This window comes from Pelodiscus sinensis, chromosome 3 (genome assembly GCF_052426305.1).
Source record: "Pelodiscus sinensis isolate ZL-2025 chromosome 3, ASM5242630v1, whole genome shotgun sequence".
Lineage (NCBI taxonomy): Eukaryota > Metazoa > Chordata > Testudines > Trionychidae > Pelodiscus > Pelodiscus sinensis.
In genome coordinates, this window is record NC_143054.1 from 183917124 (window position 1) to 183938839 (window position 21716).

The 21716-nt window shown below is 45.1% G+C and overlaps 1 protein-coding gene across 2 annotated transcripts in view; it reads right to left on the bottom strand.

Moving 5' to 3' along the window:
* Nucleotides 1-21683, bottom strand: part of APLF (aprataxin and PNKP like factor) — a 75421-nt gene extending 53738 nt beyond the window's left edge. For both annotated transcript variants that reach the window (XM_006114108.5, XM_075925559.2), the window contains exons 1-2: nucleotides 21444-21683; nucleotides 14456-14527 (exon numbers count right to left, since the gene is read on the bottom strand). In XM_006114108.5, the coding sequence (XP_006114170.2) occupies nucleotides 14456-14527; nucleotides 21444-21536 (165 nt within the window). In that variant the 5' untranslated portion in view covers nucleotides 21537-21683. The remainder of the gene's footprint in view (nucleotides 1-14455; nucleotides 14528-21443) is intronic.
* Between the last annotated feature and the right edge of the window lie 33 nt (nucleotides 21684-21716).

The window sequence follows — 21716 nt, forward strand, 5'->3', positions numbered from 1 at the left end:
ACTATGTTAAACACAAATAAAGTACAGTACTAGAAAAAATTCTCATTTAAAGATAACCTGTTTGTATTGATAGTATGCATGTATTGGTAGCTGCTCAATAGGATTTATAAGGCTGAGTTGGTATATCCACATTGTTTGTTTCATGAAGTTCAAATAATTCCTGTACAACTTTACATCAAAGGTCTAAGTAAGATTTAATTCTGAGGAAAATGTTGAAAAAAACAACCCACAAATAAGCATTCTACCCTTTTTTAAGTAACGCGTTTGACAAATTAGACCTTATAGACAAGACCAGAGCAACACATAGGCAAACTAGGCATGTGCCTAACAGGACTTCAATTCGGGGCAGAATGACAAACATTTTGTTTTGGCCAATGCAGAATTGTGCGTGAACTGAAAGAATTTCACTTACTTGAGAGGCATTGTGAGCCTTTGTGCTAGGTTAATGACAATTTATTAACCTCAAGTTTTTCAGTTTACCCACAAGCCTGCACCAGTGATTGACTGGTAAAAGATAGTCCTCACACTTCCACCATACAACGTAAGGATGTTAAGTAACAGTTAATTTACTACTCAAGTAGTGGATGGAATGTCCATTGACTACTCAACTAGTCAATGTACACTTCAAAGGAGGAATGCATTTCAAAGGAGGAAGAGCCAGCTGGGGCTCTTGTACATTTCAAAGGAGGATGCAGAACCCTAGGTGCAGCCCGGGGCCAGCGGGAAGTCCCACTGACTCTGGGCTACATGCGGGGTACCAGCTTTGAAATGTACAAGAAAGGTACTCAGAGTCCCCCGCTGACCGCAGGCTCCAAGCTGCGCTGCCAATTTGAAATGCCACGTGGAGCCAGGGTCAGCCGGGGTGGAAATGCCCACTGGAGCCTGGGATCAGCTGGGGAGTCTCCAGCTGTCCCCGGGCTCCACACTCAGTATCCCCTTTGCTGCCTCTAATAGAGGCAGCGGGGGGGGGGGGGGGGGGGGGAAATCGACTAGTCGACTGCCTAGCTGATAAGCATTTGCTTATCAGTCGACTAGACCTTAACATCCTTAATGCAATGGAGACTCACTTTTCAATCCTGAACATAACCAAAGAAAGAAGGATGGCAGTAAAGAGTGGCTTCCTACTCCAACAATAAGTATGCAGGCTAGGATGAGAACATCACTGAAGTATATTCTACCCTTCCTTCCATCTCTATGCTTGCATTTCTCCTTGTTTTATGACTACAGGCAGTCCCCGGGTTACGTACAAGATAGGGACTGTAGGTTTGTTCTTAAGTTGAATCTGTATGTAAGTCGGAACTGGCGTCCAGATTCAGACACTGCTGAAACTGACCGCCAGTTCTGACTTACATACAGAATCAACTTAAGAACCCCAAGTCAGCTGCTGCTGAAACTGATCAGCAGCTGATTCCAGGAAGCCCGGGGCAGAGCAACTCTGCCTGGGGCTTCCTGTAGTCAGCGCTGGTCAGTTTCAGCAGAAGCTGACTTGGGGACGCCTGGGGCAGAGCAGCTGGGGTGCTACTGGACCAACCCAGCAGCACCCCATCTGCTCTGCCCCAGACGTCCTGATTCAGCCGCTGCTGAAACTGACCAGCAGCGGCTGAATCAGGACCTGGGGCAGAGCAGCTGGGGTGCTGCCGGGTTGGTCCAGTAGTGCCCACGGGCGCTGCAGGACCAATCGGCAGCGCCCCAGCTGCTCTGCCCCAGAGTCCAAAACAAAAGCCTGGTCTGCTGGGGAGGGGAGCACACTAGCTGCGCCCCCCCCCCCAAGCAGACCAGGGACACGGGGAGCAGAGCCGCAGCGGCAGCGGGGTGCCGCGCCTCTGAGGCTTTGCTCTGGCAAAGCCTCAGAGGCGAGGGACCCCGCCACGGCTGCGGCTTCAGTCTGGGTGCCTGTGGTCTGCTGGGGACCGTCCCCAGCAGACCACAGGCACCGGGTCTCAAGGGGCAGCAGCAGCGGTTCCCGCGCTTCTGAGGCTTTGCTCTGGCAAAGCCTCAGAAGCGCGGGAACCCGCCCGGTGCCCCTGGTCTGCTGGAGACGGTCTCCAGCAGACCAGGGGCACCGGAGCAGCTTACGAACGGGGCTTTCTCGCCCCGACTTCCGGGGCGAGAAAGCTCCGTTCGTAAGTGCGGATCCCACGTAAGTCGGATCCGCGTAAGTCGGGGACTGCCTGTATTATACTTAACAGTGCCTCCTTTGGGAGAAGCAAAGATTTTTTTTTTTAAAAGAAGAACCAGAGACTGTTACACAGATTGGAAGGCAGAATCCAAAAAAGGCTGGTTTCCCTAGGACCCAGGGACGGGTTAATCTAGTTCTGCTTGTAGACTAACTTTTAATTGAGCTCTTTAGTCTCCACATTCAATCTTCAAAACTACCCACCTTTGTGGCTATTTAATAAATTTCAGGCACAGGATATAGTAGATCTACTATATATTTGAGAGAGTTTATCAATTTGTTAAAGAACTCTTCAAATGGTAAGAGCTAGGATCACCAAATTCAGTACAGGCAGTCCCTGGGTTACATACAAGATAGGGACTGTAGGTTTGTTCTTAAGTTGAATCTGTATGTAAGTTGGAACTGGCGTCCAGATTCAGCCGCTGCTGAAACTGACCAGCGGCTGACTACAGGAAGCCCGGGGCAAAGCACTCTGCCTCGGGCTTCCTGTAGTCAGCGCTGGTCAGTTTCAGCAGCGGCTGACTTGGGGACGCCTGGGGCAGAGCAGCTGGGGTGCTGCCGGGTTGGTCCAGTAGCACCCAGAGCGGCGCTGCAGGACCAACCGGCAGCGCCCCAGCTGCTCTACCACAGGCGTCCAGAGAAAAGCCTGGTCTGCTGGGGGGAAGGGGGGGGGAAATTAGTTGCGCCCCCACCAGCAGACCAGGGAGACGCGGGCGACGGACCAAGATGCACCGCAGTCCCGCCGCCCAGGTCCTCCGCGGCTTTGCTCCACGTCTCCCTGGTCTGCTAGAGACCAGCAGACCAGGGAGACGGGGAGCAAAGCCGCGGAGCACACGGGCAGCGGGACAGCCCAGACGCGCCTCGGCTGTCCCTCTGCCCGCGTGCTCTGTGGCTTTGCGCAGCATCTCCCTGGTCCTGGTCTGCTGGGGGGGGGCTCCCCCCCCCCAGCAGACCAGGGAGACGCGGAGCAGCTTTTCTCGCCCTGGAGGACGCGGGCGGTGCATCTGGGTGTCCCGCCGCTCCCGTCCTCCGGGGCGAGAAAAACCCTGTTCGTAACTGCGGATCCGACGTAACTTGGGGACTGCCTGTATACAGCTTCCTCTTATAACTTAAAGCAAGATAAGAGTTTAGTTGTGCCAGGAAAACGGGATTGCTTCTCATAAAAACCATATAGAAAAAAGACAGACAGACAGGTGAAAGGGGCTGGCTGGGAGCAAGCCTCCCTCCCTGCCCCAGACCCGAGCTTCCCACCCTCCAGGCACCCTTTAGGGAAGCAGGCGGGGGGTGGAGGGCAAGCTCCTTTTCCCTAGATTCGTATGGGGACATGGCTGACCATTCCCCTTCATCACAGTCATCAGCCAATGCCGACTCCGGCGCCGGCTTGTCTTATGGGAGCCGCTTGCGGTGCCGCTAGAGTTTGCGGCTGCGCAGACGGTAGCGGCTCAAGCACCTGTGGCGGTGCCGATTGCTCCCGGTGAGCCAGGCTCTTAGCGGGGTGCAGAGCCCGTGCCAATGACGAGCGGCTCGGAGGTGCAGGCATTACCAGCCGCGCCTGGTGTGTTCTTTCTGGTTGTCCCGCCGTCCCGGACGTACCAGGTTTGTGTCCCTGACTGACACGGGACAGTGAAGTAGATGGAAGAGAGCGCGTAGGAGAGGCTCTCTTCCTCTTTGACACCATTACCGCGGGCGATTGTGATCTCCTTTTCTGCCCTGCGGGAGGCTCTGAGACCTGGTCCTCGGAAGGCTGTAAAGCCTTATCACACAGGAGTAGCTTTAACCGCATGTCTCTCTCTCTGCGTGCCCTTGGTGTCAATTTTGCACAATGGGCGCATTTTTGTGGCACATGCGATTCCCTTAGGCATCTGACGCAAGCTTTGTGCCCGTCAGATGCAGGCATGGCCTCTTTACAGTGAGCACACCATTTAAACCCGGGTGACCTGGGCATAATGCTCGCTCAGCGTAATTATGCAAGTAATCCACTGAAACTAAAATTATTAACTATAGAATTTTTTTTGTTTAAGAATTCAACCTTAACTACTACCTAACTATATTAACCAAAGTTAACTATCTATAATTCTTTTTTTTTTTATATATATATATATATATATATATATATATATATATATAAAAGAAACGGCTTCTCTCTGAGGAGATAAACGGCGCTCCGCCAGCAACCACAGGTGGTTGAGAGGAACTGACGGGGGGGGGGGGGGGGGGGGGGCCTGGACCATTGCAAAGGCGCGAACGCCGCGTGCTGTGCTCGCACATGCACGGTCTGGCCCAGCTACGGCTCTGGAAATCTCCGACTAGCGGCGCCGGGTCGGGACCCGACACCTTGAGTGGAGCACCCACGGGGACCACTCGAAGAAGAACTTTACCTTTTGTGGTTAATGAATTTCTTGTTTATTTCAAAACCTAGTTTGTGCAATTAATATTTGGGGGTGAAGGAACAAAAAGCTGTCCCTATCTCTTTCCACACAGAGGGAGAATTTTATGAGCTGGTACTATACAGATCTTTCTGTACAGTGCAAAACAATATTATTTGAGGTTCATACTTCAAATGGTGAGTGCACCAGAGAGCTGAGTAAACCCCAGATCTGACTTCAATCTGTCTATAACTGGGTATGAGCTTGCCTGGGTATGTTCTGGGAGGGGGCTGACACAGCAATCCAGTGCAAGGGAATACCAGCCTGCTAGGGTCGGAGTGCTTAGTGGGACCCCAGCACATCTGGCAGCATCCCAAAAGGAGAGTTCAACCAGTCACAGGTACCTCTGAGAACCTGTCTACTATTGATTATTCAATAATTATTAAATATTGTTAGAAGTAACACTCTCATGTTTCATCAACACCATTTTTTTCTGAATGAGCTCTTATTTTTTGTTTTCTCTCTGTGGTTATGCGGACACTGAATGTGAAAGCGGCAAGAAAGGAGGACTGTTAATAAAATTCTTACTTCATGCATAAATAAACAATCCACACATTAATTTGTTTCCTAGATCTTTGCACATAATAAAGAGCACCATGGTAAGACCTTCATTAAAATAATTTTAGACCTACATGTATGCTTTCTACTGAATTTCCAAATAGGGTTTCTAGCAAATTAAAGCCTTTGGTGATAACTCCTGTTGCAACAGACTGTGACATTTTCTGCTTAATACTTCAGAAGTATAAAAAAAAATTACATTTTCAGTCTATTTGTAGAATACTTTTGTTTAAAAATTTAACAATGTACTATATTGCAAATTAAATTGAAGTATATACATAATTAGTATTTAATGTGTGTTTCTACAAAACTGCTTGTTTTGTTCTTGCTGCAGGTCTGAAAAACCTTGTTTCTCAACCTTAATAACAGCTTACATGTATTTTCTAAGCCCACAGGGCCATTATTTTCTTTATCCTGCTTGTCCACAAGTTGCCATCTCTTGTTGTCCATGCCATTTATTTTTCAAGTGGTTATATTTATTTTTTTTAATCATAATTTATGCTTTGTTCAAACAATCTAATAAACCAAGCTAATTCCCTGCCATAAAACTCCAAATCATTATAGTATTTGGGGAAACCTCCTTCTCCCTTAATCCTATATGAAACTGAAGAATCTCATTCCGCACTGACTGATGTCCTACAGGACACTTTTTTTTTAAGTCACTGGAAAGGGTGCTTGTATTCCTCTGTAATCTTCTTCTACATCTCCCATCTTACGACTCTCCTCTGGTTCCATACTCTTTACTGTCCTGCCAAGTGCTATGCATTTAGTATGATATCAACACATTTGGCATCACTGTCAATCCAGCCCATACCTCAGGCAAAGTGTCACATTGTGAAGGAGATCCTGCACCACTAACCACCACATAGCTCAGAGAAAGAAAGGTACACTGCATGAAGAGACAGGAACATGGATCATCCTCTCATTTCTTCAGCTGTTAGTATTGCTGCACACAATCCTAATCACTAACCAAAGCCTCATGAACACTTCTATAGTAGAAGGGAAAAGAACTAGCATTCCCTGTTCCAGATTGGCCTTAAGGTTTCCCAGTGCTGCAAACTTTCCCAAATATTTGAAACTTCATTCATCAGGGCTGTCACACCACTGCCTCTCACTTGCATTGAAATGACTTTTTTTCTAAACTGAAGTTTAGTTATTTTCAAATATACAAATCAGCCTATTAAAATTGCATTAAGAGTGTGACACACTGTACCCTCTGTTCACCCCTTCTACACAACAATGATAAATTTCAGGCAAAGTATGCCTGGTGAGGTATTTGAAAACTCAAAACTTACTGATCATTGTTGCCCTGGTAAACTATATGACAACATTGTATATAAAGTTATAGGATTTTACTGTATGATATTACTAAAGGCATGTTCTGAGTCTGGGAAGAGTCACAAACCAGTTCCCTAAAGGTGATCTAACACCAGCTGTGAATAAAATTAAATGGATTACCATCTGTTTATTCTTTGGCAGGAAAGAGGATGTGGGCAAAAATCTATATCTTGACAAAAACAGATGGTGGTTCCTACTTATACAATCTTAATACCTCCTGAACCTCAGCTGGAGATCATTTTCAAAGAAGAACAAGTTCTATAAAAGGAGAAAAGCCCAAATTATTCCTCCTTTCTTTTTACCCAAGGCATCCATAACACCTGAAGAAGAAAGGAAACATCTTTGGATGGGGAGAGGGATCCTGACTGAAAGATTCAACCAGTAAGCATGCAAAAACCTGCTGAGAGGGACTTTTGCTTTGCGTTCACTCTAGCTTATTAAAGTCAGGTATTAGCTGAGATTCCCTCTTATTTTTGGAAACAGTTCTGATTTTGTTTCATTACTTGCAATCACGTAAAAAATTGTCTTCTGTAGTTAATAAAAACTTATTTTATTGTTTTAGCTCAACTACTGTGCTCGGGAAACTCCATTTGGGATAACAGGATTTGCTATCAAAGTGATGGACCTTGTATGAGCTTGTACAGGAAACCCTCACCATTTGCAAATACAGCTCCCAGCTACAGCTGAGTTCCCCAAGGGGAACAGGTAACTGCCAGGAACCCACTGCAGCTCCTGACACATGCCCCCCCAAGCCACAGGAGACCCACGAATATGCAGACTCATGAATAGGGATCCTGCAGATCATGAGGGTCTCCTATGTTGTCCAGGAGAAAGCTGGCATTGCTGAGGGAAAGTCTGGGACTAAGGATGTGCTGGTGTTGCTCTTCAGTGTAAATTCAAGGATGCTTGAGCAGGGGTGAGCAAAATTAGGCCCACGGGCTGGATCCAACCCACCAAACATTTCTCTCCGTCCACTTTTCCCCGTTCCGGAGCGGACAAGCAGAATGTGCATACTTACAGCTGCCAGCGTGTGTTCAGCTGTCCCTCCCCACACCTTGCTCCATCTAGCCACTGAGTTGCTTCAGGGTTCTCCTGCTAGCTGTGCAGTGTGTGGGGATGGAGGGACGAGGGGGTGAATGGGAGAGCAGAAGCAGGGTGACCCCCTGCCCTTGTACTCCATCTCTGCAGAGCAGTGGTTAGGGAAAGGGAGACAAACAGCAGAGCTGCTCCAATCTGTAACATGGACTGTAAATGACTCAGAGGAGTGCCTGGCTTAAGAGACAGCGCAGTGTTTCTAACATTTCAGCATGTGCGCACGTGCACACACACACACACACACACACACACACGCACACACCCGACAGAGTAGGACTGCTTTCCCTGTCTTAAAGAGGCAGCACATGGCTTCTCTGAAAAGCCTACCCAAGAGCAACACAGTCAATGTCACACACAAACTGCCATATGCTCTCCTGGTCTGTGTCACACACAATCTGTGTCAGAAAGTCTCTCTGTCTTTCACACTCACATTTTCTCTCCCTGTAGCTCCCAGCCTCCTCCATCTCCGCTCCCCCGCCCCCCCCTCCCCCTCCACACCCTTCCACGGAGCCTGGAGTCAGCCTGTGACCACACACCAAAGTTCATGAAGTGGCCCTTCTGTAAAACTTATTGCCCACCCCTGTACTAGAGGCTGAGAGAGCAGAACAGGAGACGTAGCTCTCACAGCAAAGCAGTGTAAAAGGCATTTCCCAAAGTGGAAGAACTAATACAGATGTTCATTGATCCAGACTGTATTCTGGAAAACATCATTCATATGGAGCTGCATAAAATTTGATAGTTATGTCTCTAGGGGTATGTCTAGTCTACATGGATCCATCAACGGAGCCATGTAGATTGCGTTTCTAGACATAGGGAAATAAAGTGGTGATTTAAATAATCGCCACTTCATTTAGATCAAAATGGCTGCCGTGCTGTGCCGATCAGCTGTTTAGCAGCACAGCGCGGTAGTCTGGACGCTCCGGGGTTGACAAGGGAAGCCCTTGTCGACCGCCCCGTTACGCCTTGTGGCATGAGGTTTACCGGGATGGTCGACAAGGGCTTCTCTTGTCAACCGTGGAGCGTCCAGACTACCGCGCTGTGCCGCCAAACAACTGATCGGCGCAACGTGGCAGCCATTTTGATGTAAATGAAGTGGCGATTATTTAAATCACCGCTTCATTTTCCTATGTCTAGTTAGCTAACCTACATGGCTCTGTCGACGGAGCCATGTAGTCTAGACATACCCTAGGTTATGACTTCACATGAATGGTAGGGAATAAGAGACGCCAAACCTTCCCTGGGACCACAACTCATCAACAAATAGTCTTGCATTCTGTTCACAGTCTGAGTCTACTTTCATTTTAACAAGTGCTTTAACCTGTCCACCTTCATATGATTACTTTCCTGGGAATAACTGGGAAAGATTATTATGCATTCTGGTCTTTTAAATTTTTAAATAAAGCTATTAACCAAAATATCCTGACGTCTCAGTCGTTTGTTTACTGCTAGAAAGTCTGCACACCAGATTTCAGTCACTTACGTTACTCATCAGCAAAACAGGCTAGAAATAAAAACAGTTTCGTGGTATCATGCTGCTTTGAAATTATATACTAGCTGAACAAAATAATATGCAGTTAAGGAGACAACATTTTCTCTCAGGTCAAAAGCTATTTCATATTGTTAAATGCAAAGCTGTGGAGAGGTGGGCACTTAAAACTAAGTGGAATCTGTGCTGTTTCAGCACACAACAAAAGCGTAAAATGTTTCTTTGAAAACTTCCTAATTGTTTCGACAGCATTCAGTGAAAAAAAAAAAAAAGTATTTAATCCCATGTATAGCAACACCACAGTATGTTCTTCTTGAAAAAGCTTTCAGTCAATCACATTTAGAATAATGCACTGGCTACCTTGACAGTGGTTATGCTGCCCTCTAGGGGTATGTCTACACTGCATTCCTCTTTTGAGAGAGGAATGCAAATACAGCTGAGTGAAATTACAAATGAAGTGTGGATTTGAATTTCCAGTGCTTCATTTGCATGATCGCGTCCGGGCGCTATTTCGAAATACCCTATTTTGAAAAAAGAAACTCTATCTAGACACGGTTATTTCAAAAGAAAACCCTTCTTTCAAAATTACCCTTATTCCTTATAAAATGAGGTTTAAGGGTAATTTCAAAAGAAGGGTTTTCTTTCAAAGTAACTGCGTATAAACAGCATTTCTTTTTTCAAAATAGGGTATTTCGAAACGGCGCCCAGACGTGATTATGTAAATGAAGTGCGGGAAATTCAAATCCGCACTTCATTTGCAATTTCGCTCAGCTGCATTTGCATTCCTCTCTCAAAAAAGGAATGCAGTGTAGACATACCCTCAGAGAAGAAAAATTTCCCTAAAATGGCAATACAAATAGCATTGGTTAGCGGTACAGTACAATGCAGAGATTTCCAGGACAAGCCTTTGCTACTTGTTCAGATGGTACATTTAAATAGAGTATCTTCATCTGAAAAGAAAACTATGAGGTGTTATTTAGTTTCCCTCACTCCCTAAATTTGAGTTTAAGAGTCAAATTCAGGATCTACCTCTATCATTTTTAGCATTAGATTTCAGTTTTAATGGTAGGTTTAAAGTCTGATTACCTTAGTTAAAAAAGGATGAGCATTAAGTGCGACAGCAGCTGTTCTCACTATGGAAAAATGTAGTAGTCTCCAACACTTTACCACTGCATGAACAGAGGCCATATTGGATTTTGAGAGTACATGGATTTTGAGAGTACATGGATTTTGCTAATGAGTCTCCTCTGTTATGCATAGGAATACAAAGAATGCTGCATACACTCTCACAGGTGACTTATGGAAAACAAAGATCTTCTATTTAGAAAATATTCTGTTAATATCTTTTCTTTTTTCCTTCTCATTTATTGGTATAACCAAGACAGCTCCCTGAAAGACATACCCATCCCATCCGTAAGATAGTTCAGTGCAGCTGCTGCCAACCCCTTGTTTTGGAAGCCCCATGCCGGCTGCCTCAACTGTCCTATGGATGGGGCCCAGAGGATTAGCCTTGGGGCCTGGTGCAGGGCAGCAGCAGGGGTTGACCACACACCCCCATTCACTGCGGAGGTGGGAGGCTGGAGTGACTATAGTCTGCTCCACTCTACTTTGCCCTGCCACCCTCTCCCAGCCCACTGAGTTCTGCTTCACTGTGGTGTCAGGAAGAGGAGTGGCCTCAAGCCAGGGAACTCTGGTTCCTGCTGCCGTGGTGAAGCAGAGTGCAGCAGGCATAAGAACATAAGAATGGCCATAATGGGTCAGACCAAAGGTCCATCTAGCCCAGTATCCTGTCTACCGACAGTGGCCAATACCAGATGCCCCAGAGAGAGCGCCGGGGAAAGGGGGGCAAGGCGGAGCAGGTTGCAGAGTCACTCCAGCTCCTGCATCTGCGGTGAGTGCGGGGAGTGGAGGCTGATCCCAGCTGAAGCTCTGCACCATATCCCCAGGTAATGTCCTGACTTACTTTGCCCAGGGGATGGACTTTGTGCGGGGAGAGGGGGAGATGCGGCTTGGGGAAAGAGGTGGAACAGAAACAGGGGGTTGCCACAGGCCCTGTGCCCTCTCCCCCCATCCACCTCCATTCCCCAGAAAAGGGCCCTGCTAAAAAGTATTGTAGAAATACTTTATAAAATGAAGTATATTCTAATATTTGTCAAGAAATCTGGCCCAGACTTTCAGAGAAGGCCCCCTGAAGTCCATTTGAGAGTCTTCCTTGAGTACATGGATTGCTAGGTCAGGATATCTGGAGTTCAATCAGTGCTGTGTGGATATCATGCAATACATGTTAGCGGCTCATAGCTGCTTGTTATTATTGAGTTTCATTGCTTTGGTTTAAGAAACTCCCAAGTAATTTGAGACAGTAGTTACTACAGGCTTGAACCTCTCTAGTCCAGTCCTCTGGTCCAGCAACATCCATGGTCCTGCATGATTTTAGTTAGCCGGGTGTTCACTTAACATGGGTGTGGCCAAGTTTCAGTGGTCCCATAAAGTTTGTCTACAGCCATGAGTCCTGTAATTTAATTGCTCTAATTTACCCCTAAATGTCTTCTAAGAGTTCAGTAACTAGTGGAAGCACTGGTAACGTTGCTAGACAATATTGCCCTCCCACGATTCGACAAATTCTTTGGTTTGACACCAGTCCAGAAGGTGCCAGACTAGAGAGGTTCAACCTATAAGAACTTCTGCTTAAAACTTCATCTGCTCCTGCTCACTCCTCATATGAAGTCTTGAAGAACGTAGGACTATAGACTGCCCATGTCCTATCATCATTCTTATAGCTAAGCTTGCCTGTTCATGAAGTATTTGGAAAAGGTGAGATAAGATGCCAGTCATATCAATGGGGCAGTTTTAAACAGTGCTATGCAGCTGCTACCAAGGGAAAGAAGGGAGAATAATACCTGAGATAGCCATCAGCCTCTAAAGGTCCCCATTCTGCTATAATTTGGGTCTACAAGACTTTATCCAGTGATCTGTTTATCAACCTGAAAGAACTGAAGCTTGAAGCTTTACCTGAAATATAAATTATGTTTCAGCATAGGTAACATAAGAAGTCTCTTGAAAATAAAGTGGCTGGAGCACTTTATTATATAATGCTAATAGTAGCAAGTAAGTAATGTATTAGACATCCTCCAGAGAATTGCAGAGGCAGAAAAATATTCATTAAAACTTGCTCTACCATTCGCTTATTTTCTTTTTGACATGAAAAGATGCTCTTGGGAAACACCATGAGCACAGCAATTCATTCTTCCATTTTGACTTATTACCACTCAGCAAAAAAAGATCTGTAAGTCTGCCTAGTAACTAAAAAATCCAATTGAACTTCCACACAAAGATAGCTATAATAAGTGTTCTGTAAATTAGAGACAATTTATAGTAATTCAATAAGAAGTCTATACTTATGTTATATGAAACTTAACTGAAAACACACATGCCTGTTTCATTTTTAAAGGGGATTTAGTAAAATTGTCATTCCAAAACTAAATAGAAGTATTCAGAGCATGTTTCAGTTGTACAGAGAAAAATTAAATAGTGTATGTAAAACCAGCAAGCTAATGGTAATGAAGATAAAAAGTAATTACATCTTATTTTAAGAACTAGGATGAATTAGGTGGAGTCTCATTTATACTCACAAACAAAAAACATTAGATTAAGATTAAGACTATTATTAATTTAAGGGTAGAAACATTACAAGGATGGTGTAATTATGCTAAAGCCACACATTAAAAACCTAGAATAAGGTTAAACTAATCCAAACATATTAAAGGTTAGAAATAGTTATGGTACTCAACCAACCTTAATTCTGCACTATCACAACACAATGTAACAATAACAGAATTATGACACCATTTTAGTTTGTGGTCTCAGATTAGACTGATTTTTAAAGAGATAAAAAAATGGAATTTCTCCATCAACCCATTGTAGGGCAGAATTACAGTTACTACTTCAATAATATACACTTTTCTTTGAAATGTAACCTTCACATAACACACGAACCAGGGATCAGCCAATAAAATAAATGGGCAGCAGGTTTAACACAAATGTAAGGAAGTATTTCCTATGACAATACAGAGCCATCCTGTGGAACCTGTTGCCAGGGGATACAGTGAAGAACAGAAGTATAACTGGATTCAAAAAAAGAATTAGGTAACTTCACAGAGGATATTTCCTTAAATGACTACGTAGTGAGGTGGGTTGGCCCTATTCTGACCCAGAAAGAGAAGGTCACTTTAATATACAGGCAGTCCCCGAGTTACGTGGATCCGACTTACGTAGGATCCCTACATACGAACGGGGTTTTTCTCGCTGCGGATGACGGGGGCGGCGGGACCACCCAGATGCGCTACGGTCCCACCGCCCGCGTCCTCCACGGCGAGAAAAGCTGCTCCGCGTCTCCCTGGTCTGCTGGGGGAAGGGGGCGCAGCTAGTGTGCGCCCCCCCCCCCCCCCAGCAGACCAGGCTTTTCTCACCGCGGAGGATGCAGGTGGTCCTGCCGCCCGCATCCTCCGCAGCGAGAAAAGCCGCTCCGCATCTCCCTGGTCTGCTGGGGTGGCCCCTCTATGAGATAAGAGATCTTTCGGAAAAGGCTTTATTTTCCCGCAAGATCAGCGTCTAGACTGGTGCTTTTTTCCGGCAAAGCTCCGTGCCGAAAAAAAGCGGCAGCCATTTTTATGCTAATGAAGCGGAGATTTAAATCCCCACTTCATTAGCAATTAGCGATACTTCTAATTTGCATCCCTTTTACGAAAAAGGGATGCAGTCCAGACGTAGCCAGTATGTGCTGTACATTTAGGGAGAATACACCGTTTCATACAAAAGAGGATGAATTCCCACTTTAAGTGCAAACCTGAACTATGGCGTCACAATCAATACTTTCTTAATCAATATATTTCTTACAACAATGTAGCACTGGAAATATGTAACAGAAAAATAAATGGAAGTTATAGGAAATCATTGGTGTCAGAACAGATATGCCAGTGAGAAAATGGATGGTCTGTACAGAATGTGGATTCCAGAGAACTGGTGCCTATTCATTACTCTATCATCTTTTCCTTTTCTTCCTGCGAACTAAAGCAACTCAGTCTCCAAAAAATGGGGATAACACCAGACAGATATAATGAACAAGTAAATGTTTGTAAAGCATGTTCCCATACTTGTAGAATGCCAGTTTCATTCCACAATCATCTTTTAGAAAAAAGTGTTGATTCTGTGGGTCACCACATTTAATTAGTTAGCTTTATTCTCTGACATTCCTGACCAATTTCTACTTTTTACATAAATTTTACTAGGAATCAACAATATCCATTTGTATTGAATATCAAAGTAAGTCTTTTCTGGGGTAGCTAGACAGTTGCAGAAGCAACAAAAAAGTTAAATTACCGGTTTGATGCGAAGCTGGTCACCCACCACTTCCAATATGGCATGTTTTCTGGATACTCTCTTATCGGTAATCTGAAGAAAAGAAAAGTCACTTGAGATAACAGCAAATTATGGCACTCATCTCTCTGGAATCATTACAGCAAACAAAAATTAAACTTTTCCGTTAAAAGTATTTCTGCAAAATCATGCCAGTCTAGAAGCAACCATAGGCTTAAAAAACTAAGGGAGAAAAAAAATCTTATGCAAGTTTTTAGTTCCTAAGGACTTGCATTACAGGAACATTTTGTGAGGAACACACAACTGTAAAAAATTGAGGTAATCTTTAATCTAATGTAACCAGTGCTAATTCTTCTGTTTTTTTTCTTCATTTGGCGCTCTAATTAAATTTTGCCACAGTCATTTGTTTTAATGGTATTATTTATCACGGCAAGAGAGCTTGCTCTTCTGTATATGCAGCAAAACTAATATTAATGGATTAAACTAGAAACTGCTATTTGCAAGTTTCTCCTGTTCATGTATTTCCTTTAAATTTGGTATTTAAAGACAAGAAGATCCAATTACATCTTTGTAGGAAACTATAATGCATCTTCCCCCCATGTTATTGTGTTTAAAGATGCTTATTCAAATTCAAACTACCAGAATTACACGTGTATGTTGTGACCTCTAGTGAGGAACTGTGTTACTTCACCTAACCAAATAAGTTCATAAGAGAAAACAGTTGCTGTATATAAGACTATTACATAAGAAAAGATTACTGAAAGCAACATTTGACCAGGATACATTCAATTGCGAAAAATTAAAAGTTTCTTTCATTGTAGGCACTAATTACAAACATTACATACTGAAAATTAAATAAGTATTACAAGAGCAAAGGTAGGAAAGAAACAAAACTTGTACAGGATAAGCATCCATGTACTTCTTCAGGCAAGGGTCCTAATATATCATATTGAAAAGGAAAATGGAACAGCACAGAGCCACTGAATCACATCCTTCGTGGCATAAGCAGTATAAACAAAGAGGTGGTATGTTGTGTGAAATGTTCCAGGCCAGAGTTCAATAAAGATGTTAAAATATAGTTACTTTCCTAATCGACTAGTCAAAAAAAAATCATCAACTACTCAATTACTTGATAAAGGTAGGCACACCACTGAGTCTGGCTTGAACCGGGGCCAAGCATAATCTCCTCTGCTGCCACTTTGCATTGTAAAGGACAGGGGAGCCAGCATACAAAGATGCTGGTTCAGTATCTGATCCCAGGTCTCGCGTCAGCCTGCATAACCTCCCCTGCTACCGCTAAGCATTGGAAGGGCCACAGCAGCAGCAGGGGGGTTAAGTAGGCTGACTAATAACCCACAGGAGCAGAGACGGAGTCAGCATCTTTGTGCACTGGCTCCCCCATCCATTAAAACAGAGAGCAGCAGCAAGGAAGGTTTTGAAGGCTGATGAGAGACCCGGGACCAGGGACTGAGCCAGTGTCTGCACGTGCTGGCTGCCCAGTCACTTAATATTGCAGAGCCACAGTGGGGGAAGAGGTGAGATGTGACTAGTCACTAGCACTAACTGATAAGCTCCTGCTTATTGGTTAGTCAACTAGTCACTTACATCCCTGAGATGAAATACTGTAAACATGTGTATAGAATACATAGCAGAGTTGCAAGAAAGAAGTTGCTGTGTGACGAGGACCAAGGCAATAGAAATCCCATGGCAATAAGAATGAACATTGTTGTTGGCCATGAACATAGTTCACTATCCTTGTGAGGAATCAGAGTCCAATTCAGAAGATAACTAATTAGTAAAATAATCCACCAAGCTGCTACTGTGGCAAGCACCCATGATACCACAGAATCCTATGTAACAGCTAATGGCCATTGCCCTTTGTATGCACAATAACCTCAAAGTCACTGCTTTGAAGATGTGCAGTAGCATTTGAGTGTCCATGATACTGCCAGACAGCCATGCATTCTACATGTCCACATGAGGTAAGAAAACAAGACCCAACACGAACAAAGATAATGTAGTCTAGTACCATCATTGTCATTATCGCCAGAGGTTGTATGTCGTGACATGGTGCCAGTGTATATGCTCAGCTTCCTCACTGACACATGACCATGGGATTTGCATAGTTATTTGGGATAAATGTGAGGCAGTTTCCCTTTCCAGTTCTGTCTGTTAGTGGATATTCTCTGATATCCACTTCTGTTGGCAGGAGAAACAAGATTTCAGGCTTCATAGAGCTGTTAATCTGCAAACAACTAACAGAAGTTTCATTTTCACTGCTGTTTGAGAAAGCTATGATGGAAGCATAAGGATAAAAACAGAAGCGTAGGGAGAATAACTGAGATACACTTCCATCTATAGATCCTGACCAGCACCACTCCGATTGCAGACATGAGACAGCAACAAAGACACACAAGTTAGCATGGGTCTGCAACAATCAGGAGATTTTGATGGGAAGAGGGAACAAGCTGAGAGTGTTTTTCTTGTCATCAGAGGCTGCTGGTATGATTTTATTTTCCAAAACCCACTAGGCAGAAACCAATACAAAAATTGGTGAAGAATTCCATAGATAAGAATCCCAATGTCAGCCCCTCAAACAAAGAGTGGATATGACGGCTGGAATTTTCAAAATGTTGCTGTTGAACTTCTCAAACTCCCCCATCATTTCTCATCTTTCCTATTGGTCTCTGACTAAATGCATAGAGTCGACAGAGTGGTTTTTTTACCCACAAAAGCTTACGCCCAAATAAATCTGTTAGGCTGTGTAAGTGCTGGCGTGTTCTTGCACGAAAACATGCCATCTGTCTACACTGACTGTGCGTTCTTGCACAAGTAAACTGACGTTGTACTGTAGAAAATCAGGGCTTCTTGCACAAGAACTCTGACACTCTCTCTCAGGAAGAAGCCCTCTTGCACAAGAGCTCTTCCAGAAAAGGCCAGTGTAGACACGCAACATGAATTTATTGCGCAAGAAGCCCCTATGGTTAAAATTGCCGTCAGAGCTTTCTTGTGGAAGAAGCTGTCAGTGTAGACGTAGCCTTCGTCTTTATTATGCCACAGGATTCCTTTTTGCGGATACAGAGTTAAAAGGCTGCACCTCTGAGACATGCTAATTATGCTGACTATGAATAAGACACTATGCTAAAGTATACCTGTTCTCTTCAGAGGAAGACTGGTCAAAAGGGAAAAATGTGAAGCACAGTCAAAGAGACAAATACAAAATGATGGTTCAGTGAAAAAACTCTAAGCAATTAAGGAAGTCTAAAAGTGAAAGGCCCAATTTCAATGCAACCAGAATAATTTCTTTTAAAAGTACTGGCTCCCTCATCTAACTATACCTTTCCTACCACCACAAATAGCAGATGGATTATTTAAACAGAATAAATGGAATATATCCATCCAGAAAAATAATATAGGCTACATCTACACTGCAGGCATCTTGCGCAAGAACTGTTTTGCACAAGAGTTCTTGTGCAAAAGGTCCACAAGCGTGCATCCACACTGCCATGGATGCTCTTGCACAAATGCACATCTCTTGCGCAAGAGCGTCCATGGCAGTATGGATGCTCTCTTGTGCAAGAAAGCTCTGATGGCCATTTTAGCCATAGGGGTTTCTTGCGCAAGAAAATCATGTTGCCTGTCTACACTGCCTTCTTGTGGAAGAGCTCTTGTGCAAGAGGACTTATTCCTCGTGGAGAGAGGAATAACTCTTCCGGAAGAAGCCCTATTTTCTGACACTGTACTGTAAATTTACTTGCGCAAGAACACGCATGCAGTGTAGACACCCAGCAAGTTTCTGCGCAAGAAGAGCTGTTCTTCCGCAAAAAGCCTGCAGTGTAGACGTAGCCATAGTGTTTAGCCCTCTGAATTGGAATTATGGCGATGTGCACCCCTCTCAGAGAGGGAACATTAAGTAATTTAGTGTATTAAGATGTACAGAACAGTGAAATAGTATTTACTTTCCACTGTTCACACATTTTCCTTTTTTTCATTCTACATCAAGTATAAGGAATCCACACTGATCAGTTTCACAACTTTTTCTAGTCAATTTCACTGTTCTCATACACTAGCACTACAGAAGTGTAAATTAGACATAGAAAGCAGCTGATCAAATTGTGCCCCTATTTATAACCTGCACAAACAAGTGGATTTAACTGAAGGACCCTTGAACTCTCTTCCAAATCTAAAACCAGTTAACAAAATACGTATAAAAGCTTTTGGTGAATTCAACACTATTTGCTAACTAAAGAAAGATACCATTGTGATTAAGCACTAAGTGCTAATATGGATAAGTGAAGCTGAGTAGAAGCCCTGGTCTAACACTTTACATTTAGACTGACATAACTACCTCACTCAGGGGTGTAAAATTCACTCCTTCAACTCCATATTTCAGGCAACACTAAGAACTCCAACTTAAGAATTCTTCTACTGACCTAGCTACTGCCACTCAGTGAGATGGAATACCTGCAATGATAGAAACACCCCTCCACAGATGAAGGAAACATCTATACTACAGTGTTAAAGCAGTACAGTTGCACCACTGCAGCCATACTTCTAAACTAAATGTGTGAAAGGTTAACCAGTAAGCATCAGCTTAAATGGGTAATGCTTACCGATTCCACTTACTAGTAACCGGTGGGGGCTGCAGTAGCTTCCCACCTGCTGCAGGTGACCACTGTGGACAGGGGCTGCTCTCGTCCCAGCCCCCGCGAGGGAGGGACCCCTTCAGGCGCCCAGCCCTACTTCCAGCAGGGGGAGGGGCGCGGAAGGGAGGGGCAGGGACCAGCAGCCATGTGGGCTGCTCAAGCCAAGCTGTAGCAGTCCTCAGCTCAGATCATGCTTAGTCATTAACCAGTTAAACATTAGGTCAACCTAACTTAACATTTAACTTGTTAACTGATTAACTGGAATTTTACATCCCTACTCCAAATTACAAATCCCTACTTCAATAATTACAAAATTAAGATTGTTTAAAGATACCTATGAAGGGACAATGCCAAATTAAGTCGCATCTAAAATACTATTACCAGCTCATGGTTACAGGTATACTTCGAAGTATACTATTGAGAACATTGTTTCACTTTAAATGTGCACTCAATGCTTCAGAAATAGTGATTTTTCTGGAGAATGCCCTCATGTGTTCTAAAGCACTGTTTCTCAATGATGGGTTGTAGGCCCAATACTGAGAAGCCACAGGTGGGCTTGAAAAGTGAGTGTATCCTGCTCTCACTTGCAGAAGCAGCTCCTGCCCCAACAGGCTGAGCCTGATTCCACATTCAAGCGTTGTGAGCTGACATGCAGGAGGCATCCCAATTTCACCCACACATCAGAACAGCTAGATAGCCAGGAATCCAGCATGCCAGGTCAACAACACGCAGGGCCTTGCCCAGTGAAACTAGAACCACTGCGGAAGCATGCATGTGAGGCAGGGTTGCTCACTAACTGCCTCTAGGGCAGGGCCTCCCCTCCGCATTAGGCTGGGATTAAGGATGAAATATCAGGGCAGCATCAGGTACTACCACAGGTAGTCAGTGCCCTGACAGCATGGCAGTTGATGATGGCACCAGCCTATGATTTTACTCCCATTGCAGATGGCTGATCCTGGCCAAACAGTGAGAGCTGCAATCATCAGTATCTGCAGCCATGTAGGCAAATATAGTGGTGGGAGCCCACCAGGAGCTAAACCTGGTAGACTGATATTTGCAGACCCCTCACCTAGAGGATTCCTGGAAGGGCTATAAAACCTCATTTAATATGTTAATCCATTTAGCTATATGTTTAACTGGTTATCCAGTCCACCATGTTGCACCACTGCCAGGCTTAAGCACCCCTTTCCCGTGGTGTGCTGTGGATGGGGTGGAGGGCTGCTCTAGCCAAGCACCAGTCAGCCAGTTACCCCTTTATATCCCTAGTTCCTGGCACCTGTAATATCCAGGACATTCTGAGGGAAAGAGATAGTGGCATGCAAGCAACCCTATACAAGCCTGGACTGAGGCATCCGGCTGTTTCTCCCTCTGGATCCCTGACCTCGAACTACGGGGGAACAGGGAGGAGGATGTAAATATCTGGGAAGGGGCTGTGGGTGTCTGGGAAACAACTGGGAAAGGGGGCAGAGAAACCCCTATGAAACAATTCATGATTGAATACTTGACACCTGGGGGAAGGAAAAGATAGTGTATGTATTGTTACAATCAGACATATTTGCTGGCATAGGCATCTGATGCCTGAGAGGGGAAGGGGTGCAGAAAGGAAGCACCCCATTTAACCATCAAAATTTTGGCAGAGGTATGGGGAGCAGGGCAGTGAACCTCTTGGGTGTTACCACAACTTTCCTATGCTTGGTGACAAATATTTTGAAATTAAAAAAAATACAAAAAATAATCAAAACTGGCATGATTATGTAGTGTTTTGACAAATACAATTTGCAAAATTTTATAGAACTTTAAAATATTTTGCTCTGAAATGTTCCCCGCCCCCACGCGCACAGAATTTAATTTCTTGGCACAGAATGTCCCCAGGAGTAGTTAGACCCCACATTTCATCTCATTTGGAGCAGAACCCAGACAAAGGTGTTGCTACAGAACGGGGCAATGCAAAACAGCACTGCCAACCCGTGCGAGGGATCAGTCTCCTCATGTTTCGAGTGTCTCTTAACGCCCAGCTCCCGGAGTCACGTTAAAAGGGAATCTCAGTTACAGCGGGGATAGGCTTGCAAAGAGGAGGGGGGCTGTGATTCCGCCTTCCCAGTCCGAGGACCCAATGGTCCCTTCCGGCCCCAGAAGCCCCCCCCGGGGCCAGAGCTGCCCCTGGGATAATGTGAGGGGGATAATCGCTCCCTCACGGGAGAGTCACACCAGGACCGAAGCCACTTTGCCCGGTGGGCTGCCCAGCGCCCGGCCCAGCCCGAGACGGCTCCCCGGCCGGAGACGGGGGGAGAGGGGAGGTGCAGCGGGAGCAGGGACAGGGAGCCCCCCCGAGGAGCCAGACTTACTCCCAACAGGGGGCCTCTTCCCAGCACGGTCTGGCCGGGCGGCAGCGCCAGCGGGCAGCCCCCGTCCGCGGGCGCGAGCTCGAAGCCCGGCATGGGCCCCGCGGGCGGGACAGGGCGCGGCCCCCGCTGCCCCTTTGCACTTTTCTTGAGCCAGGTCGGGAGGCTTCTCGCCCTTCCGCTTCCCTCTGGGGCGGCCAGCTAGCAGGCGCGTCTGGCTACCGCCCTGTGCGTTCAGATCGCCGCCCCGCCCGGAAACGGTAGTTCCCAACTCTC